Genomic DNA, 16,703 nt, shown 5'->3' with positions numbered 1-16,703 from the left:
TTCAACATGCATTAGAGCCTAATTAAGCAGTGCAGTGATAGGCTCCCATCTGCAACTATAGGACTGTTAATGATTCCCATATTTCCCATTGGCTAGTGGTTAAGTTTCCTAGTGGTTTATCAGCTATTTGACCCTACATTTACTTATCATAACATTACTGGTTTCTGTGTGTTCACACTGACAGACCGACTATCCAAATAAGTCATCATCTTATTAGAGCTATAAATACAGGGTGTAATGCGTGTCAAGTTTCAAGTTGAAATGAGCCATTAGATAAACAATTAACATATCAAGTCACTAATGAGACCCACTGATGAGATCCACTGATGAGAACTTTTAACCGGCGTTAGTTAATTTTGATGTTAGTTAATATTAGTTAACGTTGAAGTTGATGTCCTCTACAGGTTAAATTGTTTATTTTCCGTTTGATTAGCTTTCAACTGACCATGAAGACTTTGCTTTGATAAATTAGTGCATGGTCATACTTATCCTGAGACTCAAAAACTAGATTTAGCTCTAGAACACTGCTTACTCCTAGTGCTACAGGGGAGAGAGACGCACGTAATTTTCCCGCCTGTACGTGCTTTTACTGACCCTCCTGTAAATACCAGTGAACTAACTTAGTTTGCTGAATCTCCCAGAATCTCGCCTAATGATCCCAGTGTTTCTGTTCCGTGCATCGAATTAAATCACGATGTAAACTCTTGGGGATGCTTCTTAAATATTTTAAAAGTATTCATGACAGATAGGTCATAAGTGTATACTGTAGACGGTCTTTCACCGCTTTCTCGCTCTCTTTCTCTCTCTCTGTCTCTCTGTGCAGAAGTCAGTAACCATTATTGATAATTTCGTTTTGTTTCTGCAATGTCGTCTTAAATTACGGAATATGATAGTTATTCAGCCCTCTTTGTAATGCGGTTAGAAGAATAATAGGAATTCATGATAAAAATACGTTACAATATATTAAATTCATTATTGTAACGGTATATTAGAACCAGACAGACACAAAGTGTGAAGGGCCTGAACGGAACCCCTCGGTTTCAGTTCCTTGTTTAACACTGCCGCACAGCAAGGACATCCACCGAGTTCGCAAGGCTGGGCACACTGGGCTCACTCCGCAATTTGCTCTGTCAAATGTATATACCAAGAATCTACAGGAAATGTTTCTAGAGGGTGATCTGTGAACAGACAATTACCTCATTCCCAACTTATAGGAATTAGAATTCCTATACTATCCCAACGAGCGCTACACCAAGCATAGCTTAGACGAGATATATATTATACTATATAGAGGAGGCTGCTCCGTTAGCAATCCTGAATCCAGACTCAGTACAAATTCTATAGGATAATTAGAAAATTAGATAACTGTTGGGTGAATTTTTGTTCGAGAGGTGTTCAGTGCCCCTTTTTGAAAAGAGGAGGAGATGATGTTATTATTAGAAGGTTAACAAATACTTATTCTCGTCGGGATTTGGGAACCTGTATCGAAACTTGCATGATATTCGTTATCTATGGTCCTCCCAGTAATTAGAATTTTAGTTTGTCATCAAAGTGCTACCGCCAGCATTTCGAGAAGTTCCGAAATATTTTATTAATTAAGTTACACCTCACATTTAGTTTCGTTATACTTAATTTATTAATATAATTAACACAGTACATTCTAGTAGAAATAGGCCCTGTGCACGTGCAGTTAATACAGGGAACAATGTTGAAAGCACTAGTGTTGATATGTTGGATCTGCATCCTAGGATCTGCTAGCGGTACAGGTTGGTAAAGATTGTTTGTTTGATGAATCAGTCGACACAGGAAAAGGTTTGGCCCCCCCCCCCCCCCCCCCCCCCCCCCCCAGGTTTTCATCAGAATTACCATGACAACCTTTTTTGCCCCGAACCGCACAGTAAGCGGCACAACTTTATTTCAGATATTCCCAATGAAGTAACTGTAACAAGTGCCAAACACTCAAAAACAAAAAACCGTGACGAATCCCAGTTCTCTGCTACATTCGCTGTAGACTCAGACATGGTCACAAAGTCCTGGACACTACCTGGAAGTGACGGTGAAGCCTGGTTGAAGTTCAAACTGGAGCAAGTTCATTGCGTTCGACAGATAGTGAGGTAATTACAACAATATTTAGCCAACCCAGACTCACTAAAAACCGGAGTTATATCAACGCACATAATTAAACAATAAAATAGTCAATCCAATCTAGCCTTACAAGGGCATGTTTCCTTATAAGGGCATGTTTCCTTATAAGGGCATAACCAAATCTATTAAGGTACTGGAAGACAGGTGGTGTTGCTAACACGTGGACATGTACTGATAGCAGTTGTACGTGTGAGGGTAATGCAGAGAGTTGTGGGTTCTTCACCCTTGTTATCAGTGTTGAGGGGGAAGTGCCGGGGTATCTGCCGCCTTCTGAGGAATGCAAATACGGGGACAGTGTTATGATTCAGAGGACAGGAGCTGGATTTAGTATCCACCATCTTTCAGTCGCAGAGATGATAGGTGAGTGTTACACAATAAATTTGTGACGTCACAACTCACGTGACGTCACAACTCACGTGACGGTACTTGTGCATTGAGCTTGTTTCGTGATAAGGGCATGAATCAGTTCGGACACAAAATATTTCCAAGATTTTGTCCCGTTCCCAGCTAAGTCATTAATTTTTTTTGGGGGGGGGGGGGGGGGAGAAATTTAAACTTCCTGCACGATTTTAGAAAATAAAAGATACTGTTATTTAATTGGATAAGAATTCAGCAAATCAAGTCAGATTATAATCGTGACTTTGCAGCCTCAAAACTGGATGTTAAAGTAACTCGGTTAACAGGGTCTGTATGATCTGAAGCTCACAAAATAGGATTTCATGATTAACAGAGCGCAACTGTCCTATCTGATTAAGCAGTTTTTTATTGGTTTCAATTCGTCATCTTCCCGTGGTAACTTGATCTGTATTGGGTGAGAAAAGGCACAACTTTCCGGCAGCCATTAGTTCTTATCATTTACACTTGCGATATATTATGGTAATTTATGGTAATCTGTATCAACACCATCTATGCGATAGACCAGCCTGCTAGCCCCCACCCCAACCCTTAAACTTGAAAAATATGCTTCGTATATATATCTAATATATTTAATATATTAATTATATATTTTCAGTTGCTGTTCCTGATCTGAGTATTGTGAAAAAACCGGAAAGTGTATCAACAGTGGTGGGAAGTACTGTGACTCTTGTTTGTGAGTTTAACAGACCTGCTGAAACTTACGGCTGGTGAGCAGTGAGGGGGAATTTAATTAGTTGATTAGTCCATTAATTAGTTAATTAGTTTATTCTTAAGTTAGGACTTGTAGTGACATGACTTGTGTCGTATCCACTTCTTTGTTCGATTGTTCTTTTTATTTTCTACGGTCAATTTTTCATTCATTATTCTATGTTGTGTTCGTTTTTAATTAAAGTTTTATTGTTTTTGAACAAATTTGACTTTTTGAATTTCGTGGAATAGAACTATAAAGTTCCATTACCCGTCAGGCGGTACAGAACAACAAGCAACAAACAAGCCCGCGTCAACGAAGTCGCGAAGTTAGCATCAGGGAAATGGGAACAGCGGGACAGTGGACACCTTGTTATATCTGGGGTAGATAAATACGATTCCGGCAAATACACCTGCTTTGGAAGAGATGGAACTAAAAATGTATTCGCTCCTGCTGAAGTTACTGTCAACTGTAAGTAAGTATTTATTTCTGAAAAATGAGAAAGCTTTCGATGGATTGTTCCGATCTCTTATCTTATCTCTATATCCATTTTTCCGAGTGATTATTTTAAATCAGTTCTTTTTTAACTTTGCACCCGAATGTACCCCAGATTTTGATACGAGCGAGCAACAGGCCCAGAATCAACCCAAATAGTAGTCGGGGAAGCCGTGACATTGTCATGTGGTATACCTGCCAGCTTCCCACCGGCCAAGGTCACCATGTTCAGAAACAGAGTTGGGGAGGAACCAGAGTTGATAGAAAATACTGCCGGCTACCAGGTATGTTGTATAATATCTGAGTATAGCAAGTCTATCATTACTCTCTAAATTCGATCACGTTATTTTCAAATATGAATGAAAAAGTTTCGTTCTTGATTCACTAAATAATGAAATAAGACCTTTAGATTAATATTAATAGTATTGCAATAACAACTCTCCGATATGACCAGGTGCGACACGATGACACCCACCTAGAGCTGGTAATAGAAAGTGCAACACAAGAGGACGCCGGGGATTACTACTGTACTTCTGTTAACGAGATAATGGTAGAAGGCACATTCCCTTTCCAACCTCACCAGAGTGTTTCAGGGGAACTAAGTGTTGAGGTGATACAACCCAGTGCCTTCGTAGTCCCCAACACTCACGTGACCGGGGAGATAGGGTCCTCTGTTGTAGTGGAGGTGTCTGCTGTGGCTGTCCCTGCCCCCACAGCACTGTGGGTACGATCTGCTCAGGGTGAAGAGTTCGAGCCAGTCAACGAGGGGTCTTCTAGCAGAATAGAGACAAGACTGGACCACAATGATTACAGATACAACTACTCTTTAAGTGTCGATAACCTGAGTTTAGCGGACCATGAGACTACATTCCAGCTGAAGTTAATGAACGTTGCTGAGTTTGTAAGCAGCCCTGAAATTACCATTCTGGTTAACCACCTGATCTGCCATACCGGGAAGTTAGCAAAAGAGATAACGTTAGACCTTGAAGAGCCTGTACAGTTAACGTGTCCCCGGTCTGAGTCAGCGTATCCCGAGGAGAGTGTCCGGTGGCGCTACAACAATATTTCTAGGTTAGTACATTTGTTAATTAAGTAGTTAATTAATTAAATACTTAGTATCTTCTAATCTAGTATTCGTATATATCTGCTATACTTAAGGAACTATTTTCGCATTTCGCATTTTTTATGTATATCATGTACATGTTTCAGGTGCTTTAGTTCAGTAATCTCAATCTAGAACTTGCAGACTATATATATATCGAATTCTTACTCAGTTCATATCACTGTAAGTAACCATATCACTGTAAGTAACCATAGTAACCATAGTAACCATAGTAACCATAGTAACCATCCCCAATCAGTTCGCTGAAAGTAAGTGGAAACAACCTCACAACTGATAGTCTGAAGAGGGGGGATCTGGGAGAATACTTCTGTGAAACCTACAATATTGCCGAAAGCTGCATGTATACAATCACCCTGAAAACCAGGACCGTTCCCAAGGGTTAGTTTCCATTTGGAATTTTGGGAATCTGTTCAATAAGCCGGTTGTATTTATACCTAATTTTACCTATTGAGTAATTATACCTAATTGATGAGTCCATCCATTCTCTGGTGTAACAAAATGTTTTATCAGAAGAAGAGATGGTGAGTGAAGAGGAGACAGAAGAGCCGACAGTAGATGACGAAGCCGCGCCAGATGATATGAAAAGCATGCCGGATGAAAAGATGGTGAGTGAAGAGGAGACAGAAGAGCCGACAGTAGATGACGAAGCCGCGCCAGATGATATGAAAAGCATGCCGGATGAAGAGATGGTGAGTGAAGAGGAGACAGAAGAGCCGACAGTAGATGACGAAGCCGCGCCAGATGATATGAAAAGCATGCCGGATGAAAAGATGGTGAGTGAAGAGGAGACAGAAGAGCCGACAGTAGATGACGAAGCCGCTCCAGATGATATGAAAAGCATGCCGGATGAGGAGGAGGAGGAAGAGGAGGAGAATATTTGCCCAAATACCAACAACTACAAAGAAATGAGTGAGATGTGCATGCAGGAAGAATGGAAAAAGTTGGAATGTGCCAATGAAGACGGTGCCACCAATATTGGTAAATACTCTTGTGGCAGTTTAAGTAAACGTTGTGAAAGTGAAGGGAAGAAAAAGCAGTGCTGTAAGGCTATTTATTGTTGGGGGCGAAAGTTGTTTTCAGAATTTCCTGATCTCAGAGAAGGAACAATATCTGAAGAAGAGACAGCGCCAAAAGAAGAAAAGGCATCTATAGCACAAGAAAAGTCAAAAAAGAAACGTTGCCAGGGATCGTACAAGAAGATGAACAGGAAGTGTTTAGAGGCGGAATGGACAGAGATGTCTTGTGCTAATCAGGATGGAGCTACTGATACAGGGAATAATTCTTGTGGGATTTGGAGTAAGAAATGTGAAAAGAATGGTGTGGCATGCTGTAAGGCTATATTTTGTTGGGGACGAAAGTTGAGGGAAGATTTTGCTAATAATGGAGAGGTAATTCCAAAAGAGGAGAAAGTACCAGAGGAAGGGGCTCCCGACGAAAAGGATATTGAAGAAAAGCAAACAAAACAGAAAAAGAAACAGTGTCCGGGAGCGTACAAGAAAATGAACAGAAAGTGCTTGAAGGAAGAGTGGACAGAGAGATCATGTGCCAGCGAGGATCAGGCTAGTAACATCGGGGATAATACCTGCGCTAATTTGAGTAAGAAATGTGACAAGAGCGCAAAGAATGTGACGTGCTGCAAGGCTATCTTCTGCTGGGGTCGAAAGTATGAGGACGATTTTCCTAGGTTATTAAGACGATGAAAATCTTTAGAAATACTGATCTAAGGTAACACTCGATATGCTCCTGTCCATAGCTCAAGATTTGACTTTATGACAACTTTACATTTTATAAACTCATTTTTTATTTTTTACTTCTAATGTTTATCATGTTTATAACACCTGCGTGTTCAGTAGGCTCTTCAAACCAAAAATAAACTTACCAATTAAATTTTATCTTTACCAAAGTTTAACTAATAGTTATTAAAAATTAACGAGAGTATAGTTAATAACTATACTCTCGTTAATTTTATTGATGTTTATCAATCTTAAATACATGAAAGATAATGTTAAAAGAATGTAAAGCAAATTCAATGTGAATTGCTTCTACAGTTATAAACCTAAATAGCCAGCACCGGAATTACTGCTTCACGTGCACTCCGGCCGGCCGGTGATCAAAAGGGGTTGCAGCGTGTGTCAACGGAATTACGGGTCAAGTGATATCTCCAAGTGTGTTCACGAAAACTTAACAAACATCTTAATCAAATCAACTCTACAACTGTATTGCACTTTAAGATATCGTTAATAACCTACTTAAAAGTACGAGTGCTGAATATTCGTTTAATATAATCCATGACAAAAATAACGTATACGTAACCAGTGGTATACGTATGTCATGTAAAAACGCAGTCTGCCAAATTTCAAACGAGACCGTACGTGCGCGCGACATACCTCACAAAAATATGCGATGTTTTGGCGCGTTACTGTTTAGCATTCCACCCTGACATTTACACGGATAGGCTTATCACATGACATCTCAGCCCTCATACAATAGTTTGAACATGAAATAAAAGTGGCCACCGGGCTTGGGTAGGTACATACTACATATACAACAGAAAATAGGCGAAGCTCCATCGAGTTATGATAGTACGCTCAAATATAAACTGACAATTTTACGATTGAAAATGTTCGTAGGCGACGTTGTTCAGTTGGAAAAAATTAATTTGTGAGTCACGGGATTCACCCATTCTGCTTGAGTATCAGCGCAGAGACAACAGATGAGCTTTGAATAAAAGTGAATTAGTTACCTGAGCCTCTACCCCCACCGAAACCTCCCATTCTCCTGAAATATAATGAATTATTATCAAGCAAAAGTAAGGAAGTACAACTTGTCATGAAAGCACAAAAGTCAATGTAAACTAATTAAGGTATCTCCTGTTAAATAAGGTGTCCTAATGTTAACAACGAACCTTTTAGGAGCCTTTGGAGCGCTCTGGCCGTTTCCTCCTATTCTAGACGGCGAACTGCTTGGCTGAAATAATTGCTCTTTATTATTAAACATTGAGAGTTGATCAGATTGCCTTATATTGCATAATTTATTTAATGATAAATTTTCCACGTCAAACATTCTCTACATATATGACTTTCATAAATAATAAATAGTCGGATGTAAAATATGATGATAAAGTTAAGAAATCAAATATCCAATTAATTTCAACTCCATTTTATCGACTTGGAAGGGAGGGAAAGATCCCGATAAACGACTGACAAACATTTAAACCTGATATGTACCTTTATTTCATTGAAAATTTAGTGTTATGCAAATGTAAATAACTCACCGATACTAAGGACAGGAAACTGAAATATTTGCTGATAAAAGATAAATTTCAGGTGTATACCTGATCTATTGAAAACAGCACTGCTGGGATCTGATTAAATCGTACATGATAAACATTCTTAGTTGTTCGCCACTGAAACGTGTCATAACAAACATGCAAAATCTCTCTACAACTAGTGATGTCAATGTAACGATCGAATTGTGAATAATTAAATACTAAATAACTCACAAATACTTACAATAAATAGCAGAAGTTTAAAACACCCCAAAATAAGTCTTTAACTGAACCAAGTCCATCAATAGGGCGTGAGTCGTGAACACGACCTGAAGATAATATCATTGAGAATATTTTATGCAAATAGCACGTGCAAACTGCAAAGCTAGCGAGATCTAAAATGATGGATCTAAAGTTTCAACGTTCTTAAGTTCCTCCCACGACAAGTAAACAGCCTAACTGCTCTAGGACCCTTCAAGGTATCAATTGCTCAATTTTTGGAGAGGTCATCCAACCAAATGAAACACCGTCATCACCAACAACTCACTCTTTGAATGGAATCTACAAAAAGATTTGGACCGGGAATGATTGGAGGACGTACTAGATACTGTTGTCCAGAAGGGATCCCTGCCAAACTAACCTAAAGTACCTAACGTAGTACTATGACAAAGACATCTTGCCAAAACGGTTGAAATGACACCATCAGTTTATAATGATTCAAAAATATGACTTATATTAGAAACATGTCAAAAATGATGATTTTTAAAAAGTTGCTGGCAAAATATTTTTAAATATCTTAAATTTCTTACCTCCAGAAACGTAGGGCATTGTGGTGGAATATGAAGTTCAATTTACTGATCTGCTGAAAGAATGTGACAGAGCTTCATTGATCCTTAAACGCGAAACAGTTATCAGTGTGACCAATAATGTACTGGTATCATGTAACAATAATATCTAACTTGTATTTTATATTTAATTTAAGTTCTAAAGTTCTAAAACAGCGCAGTCATTAAAAGATGTGAAGCTTTTTGTTTTCAGCTTTGTGTATGTGCTTTATTTCCTGTGCGCATGTCAGGATTACAAAAGATGCTCAAATGGAGAGACTATGACCATCTTTAAAAAATAAAAGATCAATACAGTGAATAAAAAACCCCGATTTACTGTTAGACTACATCCGCGGTAAATCGTGATTTCGTTTGTTTGCATTATGCATGTTAATTGTTAAGCCCTATATGGGGAAAAGAAATGTTGAGACACCAAGATATCATAAATGAATTGTCTACAGATCATAAATAATTTATCATATCAAATTTCATATTCAAAGTAGAAATTATACAAATTATTTACAGATAAAACATAATCAATAACAATGCAATGGCTATCATTAGTTGGTCAGCACTCAGCAGTATTTATTTTTAAAACGCTGTTGTAAACATTTATCGGTAATGTGGAAAGGGTTCCAAAGAACAACAACTCACTTTCGTCAAAAATTGTTATCTTTATGGAATCATGTTCGTTGAATCCATCATTCCACCGTTGTAATCATAAACAATAAACAATTGACTAATTAAATCATGATAAAGATATCAAAACTACAAACCAAAACTGCTGTCTCTTTTGGACTGGAGAATATTTCCAGGTGAATGTATTGTTAGAAATTGTTGGTCTACCAAACCAACTGATCGGAAAGCATTTTCCAGCATCATCTCGGATTACGAGGTGCATTCCTTTCGCTTCGAACTCTTTGTGAAAATGTAAACTTCCGTTACTATCAGGATTAGTATTAAGTCTGAAGGAAAGTTCCCCATCATTGTTGCATACCTTCAATGTAAATCCACATGAAGCCTGCTTGTCACGTCTGGTACAAGGCTCCAAACCAGGATGATTGCTATGTGGATATGAAAGGATCCTGGTGAATGGCCTGTAATTGTAAGGGGAAAAAAGACAATCAAAGCTGTGTTTTCCTTTGCAGTACACATCCACCCAAAACTCATCGGAATCAGCTGCAATCGAACAAATGTCTGGACGATTTCTGACTGCTGTTACGAAGTAAACCCAGTTATTACTAGAGCGCATAACATTCAAATAGTTACATGGAACAACATTCCATCCTCGCTCTCTTCTTATATTTCCAATCCTGTCCATCAAAGTAGTTGAACAGTCGATTACAGGGTGGTTCCAATTCTTAACCATCCAAGTCCAGATACCTTCAATGAACATCAGAAGATTTCTGACTTGCTTAGAAGTAGACATCCAATCAATTAGTTCATCGAACGTTTGATCGCAGTCCAACGTGTGGAACAAATTAGGAATTTCGTTCTCGTGAAGTTTCTTGTCAACTAATTGAGCGGATGTACCAATTACAGATCCTCCAGAAGTTGTAGAACGTACTGATGTGGATGCATGCGGTGAGTCATCCGATCCCAGTGATTTAGTGGGAGCTCGCTTGCACAAATTTCTGTGTAGCTGTAAAACCCAAATCAGATCCTCAGAACATCCAGCTGCTAACTTCTCCAGAGAATCAAACATATTTTCAAATAAAGCAGCGTGTTTCTCTTGCCATTTTGACAAGTCGCAAATGTGAAGAATGTGCTTACAGTTAGGATGAATGCCCGCTTCCTCAGCAACAACCTTGTTCATCAGGTATTGAGCAAATGGCTCAATAATCCATTGAACGTTAGATCCAGCTAACTCGATAATTGAATCTGTTTGAAGTGCTGACCGATCAGAAAGGTCCTCCATATACTTGGCAATGAACTCTTTTGTCATGTTTGATGACTTTATTTTTGCGAAAACTATTTCCTTTAGTTTCCGACAGTTAAGTTTGGTGAGAGCAAAAACAGCTTCCTCGAAAATGAAACGGAGGTTTGTGTAAGAAGGCTGTAAGTTAGCATCAGCAAGCTGAGAGAAAAGTCCGACACATCTGTCAACTAACCACGTGACTTTGAACACGTGACTCATCTTGTTAATATCTCTAAACATATCTCCAGGGATGAGTGGAGTTTCAGCGGTGTACACAGCGTGGACAAAATATCTCACAGCTTCCTCACTGAACTCCTCCATATCAACACAGGTCAGATGTAGAGTTGTGGTCATGTGATCAATCACGGGACTGTTGAATGATAGGATCACTGAGCTGGCTCTCACTATTTTCCCTTGACTTGTTTTTAGTTCCAGGGTACTGTGGGTCGGAGAGTCCAGAAACCGGATCCCGAAATTCATTGGCACTGATATACCTTCTGCCATTGTGATATTTCCTAGGGATAATGTAAATTTAGATAAAATTTACAGAAGCATTTAACAGTCTCATACTTCAGTTCATGATTATATGTTTATACGGAGCAGTTCTGTTGACGTTCTGTCATAGACACTTATGAATCAGGGACAAAAGGATTTCGCGGCGAACTATACATAAAATTTGTCGCAAATAATGGGAAAAATCGCGATTCCGTACATGCCGCGATTTCCTTTTGTCCCTGTTATGAATACATTTTTTTTAATCAGAGAAGAAGCAATTTTGAACAATTTTAAATAAGAATATAAAATCAAATAAAAATAAAATAGTTTGAGATTTGTCTAATGTCTACCGTTAGTTCTTTAATTAATTCTATAGAACCGTCTTGACCACATTCAATATAAGGCACTTTTTCTGCTCCTGAGTACATGACGTTATGTGGCAGCCATTGCATGGGTGAGGTTTCTTTTAGCCATTACACTGTAATATGGTTCATCGTGTTGCTTAGAATGGCGCCTAATTAAGACTAGGTTGTCTGTATGTTGGGATAACTTAATATTGTGTTTCTTTAAAGCAGGCAATATAAAAATGCACGATGGAAATAATATTGAACAAATAACCCATGACTTGAAACATAACCCAGCCAAGTCGAATTGAATGTCCATATTTAATATCTGATACAAATAAACAATACTTGTCCAATGTCCATGGGTGATAGGGCTCAGGCCTCATATAAATCGTCGTGTGAAACTCAAATGGTAATTAATTGGAAAGCATCGACTTTTTGAGCCTTCAAAAAATATAACGTATTTTAACTATAAGCTCACTTTCTGAAGATATCACACGCTTTAATCTTCAAACATAAAACTGATGCCACATCCGCCAGATCATCACAAGAATGTGAATAAGTTTTATAAAAGTTCGTTCACATATTACGTAATCAGCTGAGGGGGGGGGGGGTTTCCGAATGATTACGCTAGTGTAATTTTAAAACTGATTACGGGGGGGGGGGGTAAAAATGTTCCAAAAAATGATTACGTAATATGTGAACGACCCCTAACAGACTGCTGAGCCCCAGTGGCGTAACGTTACTTTTTGCCCCCCCCCCCCCCCCCCCCCGCTCCACTCAAAAAACGCCCCCCCTTTCAGTGAGGACCCACTAAGTTTCCTCAGAAGGTCCCTGACCATCAGTCTCATAGTACCGGTACTCTGGTTTCAGCTCCCACGTGTTCTTGTGAGGGGTCTTCTGGTTGTACACACACATTTTGTGTAGGAATCCTTTAAGATATGCCTGGGGAGGAGAGTTTTGTGTGATAAATTGGAAATCAGTAATATCAGTCCCTCCTACCTCTGCTATGGAGGTGGCAGCACCCTAATTACCGTGCCCTAATTACCACCCTAATTACTACCCTAATGGTGGTATTCTGACAATATTTCAGATGGTAAAGGTTTCTGTTTCGCTATAATAGTATAATATTAGGAATTACAGTTTTTTCGACTGTTCAAGTTATTTTCAGTTTACAGAAAAGGAGAAAAAAAACATGGCCGGAAGTTTTAAAAGTGAGTCATCCCTTGTTTCCAGGAATAAAACGTGCAGTATCTGAGTATCTGCCACCCAAAGCAGTACATACTAGAGAGAAGAAGAAAAGTATAAACATATAGCTCACAAAGCAGTACATACCAGAGAGAAGAAGAAAAGTATAAACATATAGCTCACAAAGCAGAATTTTTTTGTGATAGCAACTTCATCATTAAGTGTTCAAAAAACATGTTAAGGACTATCTGAAGGTACAAACCTCAGGCTGTTCAGTTATTGATACGAGATGTTTCTGTGATATGTACTGGTTTTTCTTGAAAGCGCGCAGTATCATACTTTCCACCGCGTCCGCGTCAAGTCTCGTCCTCTTATTCCGCAGCTTCTCTTCTCGCTCAGCTTTCGTTGTGTACATCTGAAAAGCAGGTTATTCAGGTTATTAATGGATTAAATAAATTATATATATATCAGAGAAAACTTTTATGCAATGAAAATTTTGAATATGTCCTACCGGTAGGACATATTCGAATTTCAGCTTTCCGCGACCCAAATTTCACTGTTTTGACTGAACTTTTCTTGAATGACCATCTTAGAAGGTCACTGAGGATAACACAAATACGATTGAGTTACTCAAAGTTCTATTTCCAAAGAAAGCTTTGATAAACGTAAAATGATCAGAATATAATAAGAGATTTTAGAAAAAATTTTCTTGAATGACCATCAGGCCACAAATTATCGTTCCGACCCTACATAATATTTCACAAAGATGCCAAATATCTAGTTATTCTCGACATCAGCATATTTTGTATCGTCAAATGGTAGAAATTGTATGTGGGCTCTTCCACTAATTACCTGTTCTCTTGAAACATTGGAAGGTTTAAAGTTGTTATGAGATTTGTTGGTGATCACTATTTTACGTCCAGGGTCCATCTTTTTCTCCGCTTCAAACCTAGATACAATAAATAAGTGAACACTACCTTGACTAAAATAGTTTAAATAGTTTTCCTTAAAAAGATACCAAGAATAAGTCCCGAAGCATAGCTTCCGTGATACAATCTTAAAAGATTAATGTTAAAAGCAGAAATTCAAATACAACTATAGTGAAATAAGATGTACCGTTTCAACTTCATATAAGACAGAGAGGATTTAGGGTCACTGCGCTGCATGACATCGAACTTGGTCTTGACAATTCCCTCAATGTTAATGGCATCCTCCGTGTCACTGTACACAGCTAGATTTCTGTTAACACCTACAATAATGGATCAGTTGGGGTTAGTCAAAGTGAAGGCTCCTTTACAACCAGATTCTAAATGCATGCCAGGAGTCACTGGTATTCAGTGCAGCGGGATTCTAAACTTTCAGGCTGTTTAGTGTCAATAATGTTTTGAAATAAGCATACTACTCCTGATCCTCTCTAGTTTAATTGTAGTAAAAATAGCGATTATCAGCACAGGTAATAACAGAGTGCACTCCTAAATCTACTTAGATGTAGATAGTGCTCCTAAATCTACTAAGATGATTACCTGCAAGTGTTCCAAGTTTCATGGTGTGAACAGAGGGACATGCTGGGAGACCATTACTCTGCTCACACAGCTTCGGGTCCACTTCAAATGTGAACTGAAACACGTACTGATCAGCTCAATGAACCAAGAAATTCGATGAAACAAGAAATTTAATTTTAGCAAATTTTACAGATTCAACAATTTATAACAATGAAAGCTGGTTAGATTCAAGAACCAATTTATCATTTGGAGTTTACATTTTTTAGTTCAAATTCAATCTTAACATAACTACAGCCACCAAACACTTCATGCATCAATCAGTACATTTAAAAAACATCGATAAGATTTTTAAGTGATGATGAAGATTCCGTTCAAACAGACATACTGGTAATATAGTACTACAGGGTGGCCCAGAAGTTACTACCCACACACAACCCTTTAAAAACTCACGTAATTCGTATTAGAATTCGTATTAGAATTGCTCGAATCTTTCAGGAAATCTAAGTTTGACCCATATCTATATTCTCTGAAATTTTCGAGCAATTCTAATACGAATTACGTGAGTTATTAAAGGGTTCCGTGTGGGTAGTTACTTCTGGGCCACCCTGTATAATACTACTGTGTTTTACGATACACTACAACGAACGCTGTAACCACTCGGCCACCTAACCCTGTAAAAGGAAAAATAGATAACAAAGTAGTAGTTGAGATGATGAGCAGTAAAAATAACCTCCTGTCCAGCTGCGCTCCTCTGAGTCTGAATAACACCAAACTGGCTACCAGGTTCACACTTACTCAACCTATCAGTTACATACTTAGGAACCTTCACCAACCACAGGCTGTTCTGTGCTCGAACTGTTGACACTGGCTTCTGCTTGATTTCAGGTTGGTCTACATAGATACCAGACATTAGCTGGGAAAATGTGGTTTTGTTTCGTAAAGGTTGGTAAAGGCAAGAGTTACAGTATCATTGGATCATCAAAATGATGATGTCATGTTTAAAAATTTCATTGAAACTGGCAGAGATGACATCTGACCAACTTTTACAACAGTTATTTTTTATATTGCTTATTGTGCCATATGAAAAGTAAAATCAATGATACTCAGGAAATAGATTTAAAATAGTATTAAGACTAAAAGAGCAATGAAACTAATTATCGTATGTAAACAGTTTTGGTATAGATTAATTATCTTATTTGTGCATGTCATATTGTAATAATAATATCAGGCTAATATCCAGTTCAGTATTCCCAGTCTCCCTCATTCTTACGCAATCTGGGACAGTTAGTTAATGGCTCAGTACATTCTCTTGAAAACTCAGTCACAGTGCTGGTCCAACTCAGTACTCTACTGTAAATGTTCAACTTATAACGGTCTCCTCCAAATATGTAGGTGTAATTGCAATAAGAATTCCAATAAGTGAGGGGCTTGTTAGAGAGGACAGACAATCCTTTGCTTTTTCTAACTCCTGCTTCGTAGTAGCTAGTGAGATGACATTTTTCTAATATCAGCTATCCAGTACTTAAATATCTACCCTATTCCACGGCAACAATCTTCTTGTAATAATATGGTCTCTCATCTGAGATTTCTGCTGCTGCTGTATAGTCTCTCCTCCTCAGCTGAACACACGTGAGACTGACTTCTAATCTCAGAGTTATCCAGTACTCTATTATACATGTTAAGGTCATAGAGTTCTTCACCGAATATTTAACCGTCTACATAGTTTCCTAGACACAGCCTACCTCCAGTCCACAATAAGTTAAGCTCCAGACAATTATATGTAGGTGCAACATCAACAAGAACTCAGTGTTACTCAACACTCTATTGGATATGTTCAGCTTAAACATTTCTCCTCCGAATGTGTATTTGTTATTGCAACAAGAACTCAGTGCTATTCAGTTCTTTGTTCAGGTTATACACAATATGTAAGTGTAATTTCAATAAGAACTCCAATAAGTGAGGGAGCTGATGAGAGGTATTAGAGAAGTTTTTGTCTCAGCTAACCTCTGCTTCGTAGTAGCTAGTTTGTTTTCGGTGATAGTTAGAGAGTTGGTTAGAGTACTCAGAGAAGTAACTTAATGTCTCAGTACATCAAAAAAACTCTGTAACATTTCCGTATCTTTTTTTCTCAAAGTGCCACAAAATATGTATGTGTAATGTCAATAAGAATGCGCATCATCTGCACCAAAGTTGGTTGAAGTTCCCAAAAGATGCTTTTGTTCCAAAACATTCCTGCTTGGTAGTAGCTAGTTCCTCTTGATTGCTAGTAAGGAAAATACGTAGGTGTAATATCAAG

At 38.3% G+C, this 16,703-nt stretch overlaps 4 protein-coding genes across 4 annotated transcripts in view; 2 read left to right on the top strand and 2 right to left on the bottom strand.

The window, feature by feature from the left end:
• Positions 1–9,481, bottom strand: part of LOC134813950 (selenoprotein K-like) — a 30,335-nt gene extending 20,854 nt beyond the window's left edge. The window contains exons 1-6 of the mRNA XM_063821898.1: positions 9,472–9,481; positions 8,946–9,030; positions 8,381–8,465; positions 8,143–8,161; positions 7,774–7,835; positions 7,612–7,646 (exon numbers count right to left, since the gene is read on the bottom strand). Coding sequence (XP_063677968.1) covers positions 7,612–7,646; positions 7,774–7,835; positions 8,143–8,161; positions 8,381–8,465; positions 8,946–8,964 — 220 coding nt within the window. The 5' untranslated portion in view covers positions 8,965–9,030; positions 9,472–9,481. The remainder of the gene's footprint in view (positions 1–7,611; positions 7,647–7,773; positions 7,836–8,142; positions 8,162–8,380; positions 8,466–8,945; positions 9,031–9,471) is intronic.
• LOC134813874 (uncharacterized) lies at positions 1,610–3,950 on the top strand. The gene is made up of 6 exons (XM_063821767.1): positions 1,610–1,766; positions 1,922–2,114; positions 2,276–2,505; positions 3,158–3,269; positions 3,528–3,721; positions 3,861–3,950. Exons 1-6 carry the CDS (start codon positions 1,706–1,708, stop codon positions 3,902–3,904), a joined length of 834 nt encoding a protein of 277 aa, XP_063677837.1. The 5' UTR covers positions 1,610–1,705; the 3' UTR covers positions 3,905–3,950.
• Positions 3,882–6,733, top strand: LOC134813873 (uncharacterized). The gene is made up of 4 exons (XM_063821766.1): positions 3,882–4,029; positions 4,200–4,816; positions 5,107–5,246; positions 5,379–6,733. Exons 1-4 carry the CDS (start codon positions 3,970–3,972, stop codon positions 6,566–6,568), a joined length of 2,007 nt encoding a protein of 668 aa, XP_063677836.1. The 5' UTR covers positions 3,882–3,969; the 3' UTR covers positions 6,569–6,733.
• Positions 9,482–12,530: 3,049 nt separating the features above from the next.
• On the bottom strand, positions 12,531–15,326 carry LOC134813787 (general transcription factor IIF subunit 2-like). The gene is made up of 6 exons (XM_063821668.1): positions 15,138–15,326; positions 14,429–14,522; positions 14,022–14,154; positions 13,758–13,854; positions 13,168–13,320; positions 12,531–12,662 (listed from the first exon to the last, which is right to left on the bottom strand). Exons 1-6 carry the CDS (start codon positions 15,315–15,317, stop codon positions 12,531–12,533), a joined length of 789 nt encoding a protein of 262 aa, XP_063677738.1. The 5' UTR covers positions 15,318–15,326.
• Positions 15,327–16,703: the final 1,377 nt, after the last annotated feature.

The sequence above is a fragment of the Bolinopsis microptera genome, chromosome 4, assembly GCF_026151205.1.
Source record: "Bolinopsis microptera isolate Bmic1 chromosome 4, MBARI_Bmic_1.0, whole genome shotgun sequence".
Lineage (NCBI taxonomy): Eukaryota > Metazoa > Ctenophora > Tentaculata > Lobata > Bolinopsidae > Bolinopsis > Bolinopsis microptera.
This window is presented reverse-complemented; position numbering and strand designations above follow the sequence as displayed.